This window comes from Anastrepha obliqua, chromosome 4, assembly GCF_027943255.1.
Source record: "Anastrepha obliqua isolate idAnaObli1 chromosome 4, idAnaObli1_1.0, whole genome shotgun sequence".
NCBI classification, from domain to species: Eukaryota; Metazoa; Arthropoda; class Insecta; order Diptera; family Tephritidae; genus Anastrepha; species Anastrepha obliqua.
Window position 1 is genome coordinate 91,789,329 of NC_072895.1, and position 14,802 is coordinate 91,804,130.

Here is a 14,802-nt window from a genome sequence, read left to right on the forward strand (position 1 = left end):
CTGCCTAGATACGAACACTGATAGAAAACACTATTGATGTTTAATGTTCACAGTGGGTCCGAAGATCAGTCCCCATTATTAGTACTCCTGCACAAAACTAGACATTATTTCCCTATTTTCGAATTCTTAAGTAAAAAAAAAAAACAAAAAAAATCAGTTTGTAACCGAAATGGCCTTTCGTTGTCTGATGGTCTCACTAAAATTTCTAGCTGCAATCGCAAGAATACGACAGCGTATTTCTCTTAAGTTGGTTTGCTTATGGCTTGGAAGCTTTTGGAAACGTTCACTAAATCGACACGATATACATACATATATCTAGCTTGCCACATGTACAATAGAAGTATAATTTTAAGTACCTATCTCACTACACTTAGACTTAAGGACACTCTTTAATAAATAACGATAAGTAAACATACGGAAGCATTTTTTTCTTGATATGAACGTTACGTCGTCATTGCAATTGGCATTAAACTTAATTACATAGTTATATTTTAGAACTAAACAGCTGAAAATCTCAGCAAAAGAACAAATCTACATTCATCCACAATTTTTAATACTAATCTGATTCTCGAGCGCACACAATTATCTCAATACTAAATGATAAACTAACTATTCTCACAGTCACACCACTACACGTACACTTGCGCATACACACACACAGACTTAGAATTATTTTTTACAAGTAAATCTCGAAATGTTACGTGAAACCACGACTGGGTGATTGCACAGGCGATGGTGGCGGCGGCAGCGGTGAGAAATACGTCGATGAACGCGATGATGGTGATGGCGGACACGACGATTCCGGCACTATTCGCACATCGCTGTGGTAGTGCGAGCGTGGCGTTGGCGGTGGTGGATATGGTTCACTATCATATTGATATTGCATGCAAATCACCGCTGACGATGAGGAAATTTTGGTGGCGCCATTGCTGTTATTGCTGTTCGATTTGCTGGTATAATTCGAATCGGACTCATCGCAAATGTCCGTCGAACAGGGCGTCGGCGGCGGTGGTTGATTAATGATGCGATAATGACGATAGGGACGCCGCGAGCGCGTCGCAGGCGAGGGTGGCGGATTGATGGGGTAGGCGCCCATGCTGCTGCCATTCGTGGTGGAACTGGAGGCGCCAGTGATGTGATTGCGATCATAAGAATTGATGCTGTTGCGCGAATTCAATGTGGACATGCGCATCGCATCGGCAACTGAGGCGATTTTCGAAACACGCTGTGATTTAGAGAGTGTCGACGGCGAAAGGGGATCAGATGCCTGATCGTCTTTGGGTTCGTTGCGACTTTTGCCGATACGTGTGCGACAGACCTGTAGCAGATAGACAATGGAGAAGATAATGACGATGGTGGCAAAGATGAGAATCATGAAGGCCTTCTTATCCGAGGCGGGCGCCATGCGACGGGTATTCGCTTGTGAGCACATTTCGGCCGATTCGTCAGCACCATCGGCGCAGTGATCCCAACCGTCGCACAGTAGTGTGGCCGAGATGCAGAGCTGCAAGTAAATATAAAAGAGATTTGGGATGGCAGGTCAGCTATTTCAGCAACATCATACAGCTACATACCTTATTGATGGGACACTGAAACTCGCCCGGCCGCTTGCAGCAGTCCGCCTCATCATGACCATTTGCACAATTCGTAGTGCCGTCACACACCAGCGCCTTATCGATGCATTCGCCCGACTGACAGCTAAACTGATCGGGTCGACATGAGGGACAGCCCACTTCATCCGATTTATCGGGACAATCACTCTGGCCATCGCAACGCCATGATGCTGGTATACAATCTTTATTGATATCACTGCTAGAGCCATCGCCCTTAACAGGCGCCGCACAAGTGAAATGATCCGGCCCGCAAGCAGGTAAGGCGCCACAATTCTGTCTGTCCTCAAGCAACATAAGATTCTTCGGACAAGAGCAGATATCACGTACGCGTCCCTCCGATGAAGCAATACAAATATGCGAGCATATGGTGCGACTGTGTAGACAAGTATGATTGCGAAATAGTTTCGACTCGGGCGTCCAAACGGCCACAATGTCAGTTATTTGTGGTAGGCGTTGCATTTCAGGGCGACGACCATCACCGTTTACGGTTATGCGCTCCACACCAGTTTTATCGTCCAGCCAATAGACGAAACCTTGAATTGCGGCGAGCGAGATGACTTGCGAAATGTGCGTGGAAACGAGAATTTTCCTGCGTTGCAAAGGGTAAGTTTAACATTTTTTATAATAACTTTTGTTTTTTGTTAGAATTGACGAGCTCAACTTACTTATTTTTGCCATTTATGTCCATCGAATCAATGCGCTTGCCATGCGCATAGTAAACCATGTCACTTTGTTGATCCACTGCAAGCGCTGTGACTCCTTCCAGCTTAAAAGCAAGCACTACACGCTCAGCGCCGTCGATGCGCGAACGTATGATGGCTTGCTGACTACCCACATCGGTCCAAAACAACAGACGCTTCATGGCGTGCACGGCAATGTTGCGCGGTTTCTCCGAGTCGCCTGTATCTATGACACCTATGGAATCACCGTCGAATCTATGCGTAGTGAAGAGCCTTGTTATATATTGGAAATATAAAGATACAATTCTAGCTTCTCATCTACCTCGTCACATTGATGCTGTTCGAATGTGAACAGGTCCAGAACAGTAGACGACCAATCACATCCAATGCAATATCGAAGGGCTGCGAACCCGAGCCTACCAAAACCTTCACAAAAGTGCTGTTCGCGGGTGAGTGCTTGATGCTGTGGCTACGTCCTTCCACCTAACAAATAAATTGAATAATAAGAACACACATAAACAATTCAATTCATCACATCAACCCACCCAGTAAATGTTATGTGAAATCGGGTCGTATTCCACCGCTCGTATATTCTTGCCCGATAGCGGCAATGGCACATTCGGGCAGTCGCTCGTGTTCGGCAGTAAACGACCAAAGCTATTACGCTGGCTGTAGATGATATAGTTCTTGGGTGGTAGACAGGACATGTTATCCTTGGACAAAGTGTAGTGCGTTGGACAGGCGCAAATCATACCGCGACGCGTCGGTTGTGCCAAACACAAATGGGAACAGCCACCATTGTTGATTTTACATGGATTACTGCCTGTCTGACGATTTTGGTAGAATATCAGCAACGAACGTATGTAAGTCATGCCGCTGTGCACAAGACTGCGATTCTGTCCGGTCATCTTGTGCACTCGTTCAATGTCACCCGTATTCCAATCGCTCCAGTAGACAAAATCCTGATAGAGCGACATTGCATAGGGCTCGTCGACATCGGTGTTGATCAGCACCTGGCGTTTCTTGCCATCCCAATCGGCAGATTCGATTTTTGTGGGTCGCGATTGTGTTGCCCAGTAGAGACGCCGCGTTTCTGGATCTAACGTAAGTCCAGTCGCATGATTCGCACCCGAAATTATTGTCTGCAATTCGGACCCATCCATGCCGGCACGTCTTATCGAATCCGAAGGCGACTCGATCCAGTACATATAGCCACGTTTGGGCTCTAATACTAAAGAACGCGGCTCCTCTACGCCTTTCCAGAGCAGCACGCGTCGACTGGTGCCATCCAAACGTGCAACTTCAATGCGTCGCGCTTCAGAGTCGGTCCAGTAAATATTGTGCGCCAACCAATCAACTGCTATACCTTCGGGACAAATGAGTCCGGCATCGATGATGCGCTGCACGAAGGAACCATTCAAAAAGGCGCGGTAAATACATTTCGACTTCTGATCAGTCCAGTAGATGCGTTTGTCTGCCACATCCACATCCAGCGCATGTGCATCGCGCACATCTTTAAAAGGAATCTTCTCATCATTATGATTACCTTCGTTGTTGTCAATCGAAATTCGTCCGATGTGTTCCTGCCGCGAAAACAGCAAAAATGCTTCGGGTATGACGCATGTTTTCTTGTCATTCGCCAGCTCGTACTCTATGGAACATCGACAGACATAGTCGCTTGGCCGATTGAGACAAAGTTGCGTGCAACCGCCGTTGCGTACCGCGCATGAATTCGAACCCTTAACGTCGCGTAACCGCGTCACTTTCAGACCCATCAGATCGGGGTATTGATCAACGACGACTATTCGATTGTTGCCAGTGATTTTGTGCGCGCGATCGATGGCGCGTCGCTGCCAATCAGTCCAATAGAGGTAGTCATCTAGTAAACTCAAACCGAATAAATGTTTCAGGTTATCGCTTATAACAACACGTCTATCCGAGCCATCCATATTGGCCACCTCTATCTTGTCCGTTTTACCATCGCACCAGTAAATTGTTTTCGCTTCAATATCCAAAGCAATACCATTTGGCCAACCAAGATCTTCGGAGACAAGCACCACACGCTCCGAACCGTCCAAAGAAGCGCGCTCCACTTTTGGTTTCTTTTCATTCCAGTCACTCCAAAACATCCATCCAAGTGAAGGTGCCAGCGCAATGGCTCGTGGCTCTTCCAGATCTTCGTAGATCAACACTTTGCGCGCCGTACCATCCAAACGACATACCTCCACTCGATCAGTTATTGTGTCGGTCCAATAGAGGTTTCGCGCTAGCCAATCAACTGCCAGTCCGTCAGGATGCCGCACTTCAGACGTAACAAAGTCTTGCATGGCTGTACCATCTGGATGCGCACGTCGTATTGTATAGGCCTCCACATCAGACCAGTAGATATACTCCTCCACAGGATCATAGTCGATCGCAATTGCATACTTTACTTTGCCCAGCGGCAATGGAAATATCGTGAAGTCTGGTGTGTCCAAAGAAATTTTGCTAATCTGACCGCGCTGTACGATGAAGAGCATTTCCCGTGAGCCATTCGCGCAATTTGTTTCCGATACCAGTTTCACGCCCGTCGGACAGGCACAGCTATAGCCCTGTGCATTTGTAGAAAGCAAACAAAGGTGCGAACAGTTACCATTGTTATGCAGGCATGGATTGTCCTCGAACGGTTGTAGTGAAGGGTCCCAAGTGCGCACGGAAATCGGAGCCTCCGGCGTATCGATTAACTCACGCAACTCATGTGACTTCAGATCGAATGTATTTAATGAACCGCCCTTCGACCAGTCGGTCCAAAAGAGACGGTTGTTGAAATACGTCACACTATAGGGATATTCCAAAGTGCCAACCACTGTGCGCCGATTGCTGCCATCCAATTTCATCACATCGATAAACTTCAAATGACCGTCCGCCCAATAGATGAGCTCATTCTTTAAGTCCACCGTCAAGCCATTGGGCCAGAAAATGTTATCTTTCACAATAGTCATACGTGTCAACGGATCACCATCCATACTGGCACGTTCAATTTTCGGATATTCACCCCAATCGGTCCAAATGAGTAGACGCTTCGAAGGTACCACCGCAATAGCGCGCGGTTGATCCAAATCCGTCCAGAAGAGCACCTTCTGATATTTGCCATTAAGCGTCGCCACTTCGATACGGTTTTTCTCGCCATCCGTCCAATATAGCTTTTCCGTATACCAATCGATGGCGAGTCCTTCGGGCTTATCGAGACCCGCAGATATCACAGTTTGTTTGGGTGCTTTCATTAATGGCATCGAACTATTAATGTTCACACATTCGATGAGTTCTCGACCACAGTCGGCCCAGCAAATTAGATTACGCGCATAATAGAAATCAATGGCCATCGTTTCGGTAAGATCTTTGACGATGACATCGATTTGCGGACTACCAGTCGGACGTGTGATATTCGCGACTTGTATGTCATGATATGTAGTGAAGAGTAGTGTTGTAGGTATAAATGGTGAAGCGCTTGCGCTGATGGGCAAGATGGAAGACGATGAAAAGGAGGAGGTGGCGGTTGAGGCAGCGGTAGACAATGCGGGCGATATGTGTGCTGGAAAGAAAAATTAGACAAAAAATACTGATTAGTAAAAATTCAAAGGATCATTCTGACGAGGTATTATGTACGAGTATGTATGAATATAAAAACAATTCTGTATAATTCTTAATCACGCAAGCCTCCAGCGTCTCTGCGTCATCCTTCTGTATGAAATATTCGTATTCACACGAACTTCAAGGATTGTTGAAAGTATTATACTTATGTAGCTTCCGGAATAACCACTGTTGGCTGCTGACGGTAAGCAAGACTTGTAAACTTCTCAACAGGAAATGGCTCAGTGGAGAGAAAAAGTAGTGGGGCTAAGAGTTTTACCGGCTATGTATCTGCATAGTTTAGTGGCGAAATACTTTTGCAGACGAAAACACCCAAGAAGAGACCAAGAGACTGCTCCGGTTTGCAGTTCAGCCGGTACCTGTTCGACAGTAAACTAAACTGCCAAGGGGATATTGTAAACTTCTTCGCTGTGGAAGAGTTGAGCCGAGGTTTAAATTGTGGTATGTTTTGGCAACGCGCCTCATTTCGTTGGATAGGTGAACAATTGAATAGCTAGTGGGTGAGACGAAACCGAGGATAGAGAGAGTATTACTTGAGCTTCGGGGTGAGTTCGTTTCAGGGTTTATTTATTTAAGCTTTATAGCTTGTAAGGTTTGTTAGTGCACACCAATTTGGTACGGCTAATAACTTTTCGTAATTTATTGAGCTTTTTGGCACTGGGGACTCTTTTCATGACTTTTAAACTTATGAGAAAGTCTTGTTGCTATCCATGGCACAGTATGCACATAGTTTGCACTCTTAATTTACGATTTCATACGCCCTTTGAGGGATGAAGCGATCTGCTCGACAAATGAAATGACAATCAAAGGCTCAATTTGCTTTATACTCGTACTTAAGGCGAGAAGAAAATATAGCGCAACTCGCTTGAGCAACAATTTAATCTTTCGGCATTCGACACTCACTTTCACAATTTTTAAGGCATACCCAATTGAATACGTATAGATATATGTATGCAATTCAATAAAGTCTTTTTAAGCACCGAAATCGTTGAATTTATTTCGAAGAAATGCAGTTGTTCCATATATAGATTCGTTTCTCTCCACATGAAAAGTAAGTCATGAGCTCATTTACTTAAGAAAAGACTTAAGAAAAATAATCAAGCTTTCTTTGAAGTTTGTAGCTGCCTCTCCTCCTACCTCGCAGTGTTAAAGTCATAAAATTAAAAAACAAAAAAATGGAAGGCATGGATAGGCGAAAAAGTCCTTTGCTGAAACCAAGAAGTTGACGTTGCGAGCGTCAACAAGCGAGGTGGAAGTTGCTTTTGTGAATGCCTTCTTCGTGTAGATTGTGACTTCAATATTTCTTTATTTCCAATTTCTATCGCCTTTACAAACTAGTGAAAATGTATTTCTCTCAATCAATAGCATTGGTGGAAAAATGTATTGGGGCGCAGACAGCCGAAGCCGACACTGTCAATATTCTTACTAAGCTATAGCCCGCGATAAACTTATAGCACCTCAACATTTTTATCAATTTTGACAATTTTTTTTGTCTAACAAAAGCCATATGAATCCAAAATTCAAGTTTTATATAACAACTTATAAAATAAATAAATACCTAATATAAAAATTTCGCCAAAATCCTAAAAGTTGTAATCAGAATTTTTATAAAAAATTTGGGTACGCCTTTTTATAGCCCATTAAAATTTAGTATAATAAAGAGTGTAAGATTGAAGAGGCTTCAAATTCTATAATAGTTGATTTTGGATCATTCTTCCCTTCCCCATACCTTCCCCATACCCTGACGGTGGTGGTTGGGCTTGCGTGCAGCTGCGAAAGGCTGGGATGTGCCAATGGAGTGCTTAGGTACTCCATAAGGGTCGCCCATGTTGGAGAGACCAGTCTGGAGATGTCAGACAAAGACAGGTCCGTCCGTGTTTTAAACCAGAAGCTTTGCCTCACTTAAAATTAGTTTAGATTAGATTTGGGGGAGTTGGACAAGTCCAAGCACTCAGTCAGGAGACCATTGTACTACACCCGGATAGATTCCAGTAGAGGGAATAGAGGGATAGGAAAGATAAAATGTGGGTGGTAAGATGGAAAAAAAAATTTGAGGTCTCTCTTCCACATATCTCTTGGATTCATTGATGAATCTTAAGAGATCCGGAAGAGGAACAGAGCAACTTCCAGGTAGATCATTAACGTTCGTAAATCCAGAAGCGGCTGTTTCATAGTGAACGGCTTTTGGGTCTGCATCTGATCCCAGTGGGGCAGCAGTTTTATCCACACTTGGCAGTAGCTGTAAAAATTCAACCTATCTTTCTCCCCTGCCTAGTGTCGAATCAACCCCACCCTCAGTACGCGGCTAAAGAGAGTTCTAAAATTTTCGGAGACCCAGTCGTTCGCGTGCAGGAATTAGGCTAGAGCGATGGTCATGCTACTGAAGCCCCGGTTGTTCAGAATGTTACCACAGGTCTGAACAATCGGCAAACTACTAGGGTAAAACAACTTATCCTAAGGCAGGACTAAACTAGGAGTTATACCGAAAACAATCTATCGGATAGAATAGTAGTTGGCAACGCGGTCGCAGTGTCCAAAGACCACACTATAAAGTCTCCTGCTGAACTAAGACCAAATCGGATGATACTCCATCACAGAGGCCTGCGGTGGACAAAACTTGGGAACAAAATATGAAATCGGGTTACAAAAGCTCAATTAAGTTTCTTGAGAAGAAGAGCACAAGTGACCCAAATTCAAATTCTCTTTCTACACGGTATAAAGCGCTGAGCAAGAAGCACGCAGTGGGTCAAGGCACAGATCTGCTAAAATGTCGCACTGAAGACTGCAACGAGGTACTTTCTTATGCCCACAGAACATCTTCCTGTTAAGGAGCAGAACACCACACTTTGCAAACAGTTGCTGCTGAGATACCAACACAGGGATCACACCAACAGACACCTATTGGAAGACACGATATTTATCATGGATTGGAGAAACCATCCACAATACAGAAATACATTCGCCAACTACTGGACCCAACGACGATATATCGACTAGCATTGGATGAAGAACATTTATCGAGAGTCTTTGGAAAAACAGGTTGAATTTACTGCTAAGTTTAACAGGATGACCGCACATTTTCACTTACTTGCTTCGCAGAGAGCGAAGTGAGCTCTCTGATTCATGATTTATACAAATTATGAACTGCATTTCTGAACACCATACATTTCTTTCGCCACATACAACGGAAAGTCCTTCAGTCATTCTTGAGATATTTTTCAACATTACCCTTCAACATTACAAATTCACGAAACTATTATAAATGAAAAATATGGCATAATAACAATTAAGACCTGAACAAGACACTGTAGTAGAGCGAACCCTGCTTGTTGAGGAGATTGAGACTAAGATATGAATGAGCTCAATTAAAAATTAGAAACAATAACTGCTGCTGCTGGATGAATGCTGCCAACCAGCACCACGCACCACGCACCACTCACGACGGACGCAGTGACTTTAGTAGCACTTCAAGTTGCAACCAGCCAACGAGGTGGAAGAAAGCAAACAAACAGCCCACCAAGCAGAAGAAAAATGCGCTCCACAGGCATTGAATTGAATTGAAATTCCAACACATAATAAATATGAGTACTCATGAGTAGAATGGGCTCCCTAGTTATCAGCCAGCCAGCTAGGCACCCTTATTTCTGCAGCTGCACGCTGTGCCTATTGTTCATGCGCCTAACAATATACCTCGGTCGCTGATATGTGGGGCACATGCTGTCAGTGATGGTGATGGTGATGGCATTGGTGTTGATGTTGCTGCTGCTGATATACTGCTGCAACATCATTAAATATGCAGCAGCCCGCTCGCTGGAATATGCATGGACGCACCCAAGGATACGTCTTGCCACAGCTCGCTTCAGCTAACCACCAACTAACCAACCAACCAGCTAAGCAGCTTGCTTCTCTACCTACGCCACTCTACCTTAGCTGATCTAATTGCAAATGAATGCATTTTATGGCAAAATTACGCCAGGGAACTCAAGCAACGTAATGCAGCACCTAAACAAACTAAAAAACTAACAACAACATAAACTCGAAGCGAGCAGCTATAATAATAACATGGAAAATAAACTAGAAAAAAAAAGTGGAAGAAAAATCAACAAAGATAAGCAAACCACAATATTTGCATGAAATCGTTCCACACACACACCTCTCCTCCCTGACTACACTACTCGCTGGCACGCGTGATAAAATGAAGCAAAATATTTGCATGCGTGCATTGAATGAGTGGATGGATGCGTTGAGTACCCGCAGGAGCGACCAAGCGTGTAGCTAAGTGGGTCTCCATCCCCCACCAGCAGCATCAGCAGCAGCAACAGCAAACCACTGCATTGCTGCCATTGTGCACCAGCCCTACTTACACTTATGCAACTACCCCGATTCCCTACGCACAATATAACTCAATCTCATCCCTGTCGCAGCCCCAATCACCACCTCTCACACCTCTTACATTCATTAGTAGGCTGCCAGAGTAGTAATTGTTTGCCGAGTATTTCACTGCAGCTGGGTGGGATGGATGCTGTGGTGCGAGTGTGTAGGGAATTGCTACTAGGCTGCATAAAATGTATTTGAATACGCATTGTTTGGCATTAATGCGTCGCTGGTGGTGCGCATTGAATTTACATAAAGATAGTCAACAAGGCGAGAGTGGGTATTATGTAACTCACTCATACTCAAACTCATACATACTGGCATATTAATATTTAGAAATGTGCGAACGGCTCAAGTAGCAGGTAGTTGAGTGAATAGGTGGAATAGGTGGTTCGAAATAAAAAAATTGCGTGTATTAAACCTTAACAGTATACGAGTTGCACACAGCTGCATTCATGAGAACACTGATATGCATCTCAATTACAGTTTTACGTAGGTAAATATTGTTCATTCGAAATTTCTCGCATTAAGATAAAACTTTTAAAAAAGACTAGTAATTAACGGTATACCTCGTTACACATTTCATCAGCTGAATGAGGTATGACCATCAACGTTTTTAGTGAACTTTCTTTTATGACCTCAATCGACGCAAAATGCCTTCCCCGAAGTGATATATTTTTCTAGAGGCTTCAAAAAAAATTTAGCAGACTTGTAATGACTTATGACTAAGTGAAGCAGGTATTTTTGATATTGTAAATTTTAAGCCTTAATCCTAAGTTTTAGGTATACTATATTAAAAAAAATTTTTAAATTATTAATTTGAGATTTATTCAATATTGAAAATTTTGATTAGGAGTTTTTTAAGTGAAATATTTTTAGCTCTATCTAACATTTTTGTAAAATTATTTTATTTATTTTTTAGATTTAATTGTACTTAAAATATATTTTTTTGGAAACAATTTTTTTTTAAATTGAAAATTGTTTTTTCTTTAAAATGTTTGGGAAAAATTTATTCTTTAGTTTTTTTTAATAAAATTTATTTTATTTATTTTTTAGAATGAAATACGCTTACAATTTTTTTTTTTTTAGTTTTTATTTAAAATGTTTGGGAACATCTTTTCTTTAGTTCTTTCTAACATTTTTATAAATTTATTTGGAAATAATAAATAAAAATAATTACAATTTATTTTGAAATAAAAAATTAAAAACCAGAATTAAAAAATTGAGATTTATTCAATATTGAAAATTTGGTATGGATTTTTAAGTGGAATATCTTTAATTCTTTCCAACATTTTTGTAAATCTATTCTATTTTATTTTTTAATTTTAAGGATAAAATATCCTTAAAAAAAAGTTTCGTTTGGAAAAATTAAAAACAAAAGAAACAAAAATTATTTTTTAAATTTTTTTTTAATTTTTCTTTAATTCGTTTTTTTATAAATTTATTTATTTTTACTTTTTGGGATAAAATATACTTAGAAAAAACAATTATTTAAAATTTTTGGAAAGAAATTTTTCTTTAGTTCTTTCTAACATTTTTAAAATTTTTTTATTTTTACTTTTTAGGATAAAATATACTTAAAAAAAAGTTTATTTAAAATTTTTGGAAAAACTTTTTCTTTAGTTTTTTCTAACATTTTTAAAATTTTTTTATTTTTACTTTTTAAGATAAAATATACTTAAAAAAACAATTTTATTTAAAATTTTTGGAAAAAATTTTTTCTTTATTTCTTTCTAACATTTTTAAATTTTTTTATTTTACTTAAAAAAAATTTATTTAAAATTTTTGGAAAAATTTTTTTCTTTAGTTCTTTCTAACCTTTTAAAATTTTTTTTATTTTTACTTTTTAGGATAAAATATACTTAAAAAAAAATTTTATTTAAAATTTTTGGAACAATTTTTTTCTTTTTTAGGATAAAATATACTTAAAAAAAAGTTTCGTTTGGAAAAAGAACGAAACAGTTTTTTCAAAAATTTCCAAAAAATGTTTCCAAAATTTTTCAATTCCTTTTTTTCTCAGAATTTGTCTTTAAAACTTTCTAATATGTATTTTTATAAATTTATTAATATTTATTTTTTACGATAAAATATACTTAAAAAAATAATATTTTTTTGAAAAATTTTTTTATTTAAAATGTACTCTAAAATATGTGTTATTTTTTTTTTTTTTGCTCCAAATTTTCGAGAAAATTTTTTTGTCATATTTGAAAGCACCCCTTAATATTTATTATTATTATTTTTTTTTTCTTTAATAACTTAATAACTCAGTCTGAGTCTGGGCTCAGTAATCCCTGAAAGTTTCATAGTGGGATTGCCATAACTTTTCGGGCTACATTCAAATATGTACTGAAAAATCAGTGCGAACTACTGCTCTAGTGTAGCGGTAGCATGCGTACTCATATATTACGCCCATGTGCAAATCGGTTAGAACATCTCTACGCAGACAGAGCATCATTAGACAGATACAGAATTAGGCAGATGCAAGGTATTTTTCACTGATTCGCTAAAGTAATTTTTGTTATTGCTTGTTTCCCAAAAACTAACTAATAATTAAGTTAGAAAAAAACAAAAAATAATAACTAGAAAAAAAAACGGCCAACATCTTTTATTCTAAAAATATAAAAAGTAAAAATTTATATAAATGTAAAAAAAAACCGAAGATATTCCACTTTCAAAAACTCCATATCAATATTTTCAATAGGCCTCTTCTTTTCGCCAAGAGTCAGCAAGTAGCGAATAGATGAAGCAACTGGTAAAAATGAACATATGTGGGCAACGCGGGAATAGAGCTGCCTTAAATTACATACATATGTTGGTAAGGCAGTACGGTATACCAGTCTAATGAGCTGTAGCCATATTCGCTAACGGCGAATCTTGGTTGCTTTCGTTAGTTTTTCGTTAAGTTAATCGAGTATACAGATAGCGATTGGGGAAACAGCGAATAGAAGAGACCTAATATTGAATAGATCTCAAATTTATATTTTTTCTTTTGATGTTTTTCTCAGAATTTTCGACATTCAATAAATTTGTAAATTATTAAAATTTTATCAGTTCACTTCTTATTGATGACTATTTCCAAAATAAGAGTACTTGGATCTCTACATAGACATGAAATAGCTTTTATGCTTTTACAACCACGACGAAAACAAATGATATATGTACGCATGCACTTCATACGCCCACTATGCACACGTCAGCAGTTTTCAAACTAAATTTTTACTGCAGCCTCTAGCAAAATGTATCACTTCGAGGAAGGAATTTTTTGAAATGTCTTCACAGAATCCCTACATTACTCGCATTTCTACTGTCTGACTATCTATTATCAAATTTCGTACTCGGAGAATTCTACCAATCATCGCTTCTAAGAGCGCTGCTGCCTATATCAGGATGTTGATACCAAAGATCTGCTTGTTGATATCAAAGTTTCTGAACCATGATAAGTACACAGAATTAAGGGAATTTATTGAAAAATTTAGTCTTCGCTATGAAATTTTCGCTACAAGACGTATCCTTGGTCTTGGGCTTTATCAAAAGATAAAAATCGCTTACTTAGGTACTCCCTGAGTCACTAAAGAATTGAGCAGACCCAAACAAGCCCAAATGTGTGCATGTATATGTACGTGCATGCTTTTCAGATAACTGAGAGCTGCTGTTCCTTATAATGTCAAACGACCCTTGAAAATTTTCCGCCAGTTTTTTCTCTTGGAGCCTATTGCAGGCCCTATAACCCCGATATATTTTACTATACCTAAATACATGCATATATACATACATATTTATAAGTACGTATGAATGCAAGCAGGTACACAAGTACACTCACGGAACAAATACCTGCATTATTCGCATCAATTAACCAACGAAATGCTTTCGATGGGAATGCAAGCAGAATACAGAAGACTGTCATCAAGTGGCAGTCAATGCGTCTCAGCTCTACCACCACCACGAGTGCCACCCACCATGCAGCGCTGATAAATGTAAGCGAGGGGAGCAGAAATTGAAACAGCAGTGTCATAACAGGCAACAATCATTTGAGAAAACAGCAATAACACGAGGTCTCAAGAGGGTGGTCGAAGGACTATGGCGCTGTCATTTGTATGTGTATGTGTGTCTGTGTGTAGATTGCGTTGATGGTTGAGCCACACGGCCACACACTGGCGACCAACGTCGCTGCAAATTATTTGCATTTGCTGTTGTGTGCTTGTGCATAGTTTTTGTTGCTGGTTGTAGCATTAAGGCAGAAATTCATCAGCAACCTTCGCTTGTGCAATAACAGCAGCAACAACAGATACTCGTACCAGCACCACACTTGTACTTGTGTAAGTATGTTGCAACAAAATAGCAGCCATCAACAAATAAATCAGAAACAAAAATGGCAACAGCAATGAAAGCCCTCTCGTTGGAGCTGCCTGCCCTGCCTGTATGCAGCAACGAGACGAATTAAAATGCAACGCAACGAATATTTTAATTATTAATGGGCACAACGAGAAAACCAGCGTACAACAACA

General features: G+C 40.1%; 1 protein-coding gene across 1 annotated transcript; it reads right to left on the bottom strand.

Annotated features, from left to right (window-relative positions):
- Positions 1-252: 252 nt before the first annotated feature.
- On the bottom strand, positions 253-7,751 carry LOC129244276 (low-density lipoprotein receptor-related protein 6). The gene is made up of 6 exons (XM_054881892.1): positions 7,664-7,751; positions 2,839-5,864; positions 2,616-2,776; positions 2,279-2,548; positions 1,575-2,202; positions 253-1,504 (listed from the first exon to the last, which is right to left on the bottom strand). The coding sequence occupies exons 1-6, from the start codon at positions 7,749-7,751 to the stop codon at positions 698-700; spliced, it is 4,980 nt and encodes a 1,659-aa protein (XP_054737867.1). The 3' UTR covers positions 253-697.
- Positions 7,752-14,802: the final 7,051 nt, after the last annotated feature.

Bases quoted from the DNA above. Each gene is read 5' to 3' on its own strand.
- LOC129244276 (XM_054881892.1), bottom strand. From the start codon at position 7,751: ATGGGCGACCCTTATGGAGTACCTAAGCACTCCATTGGCACATCCCAG. The intron at 2,777-2,838 runs GTGGGTTGATGT...TTTATTTGTTAG, and splicing joins TTTCACATAACATTTACTGG to GTGGAAGGACGTAGCCACAG. The intron at 2,549-2,615 runs GTAGATGAGAAG...CACTACGCATAG, and splicing joins AACAGCATCAATGTGACGAG to ATTCGACGGTGATTCCATAG.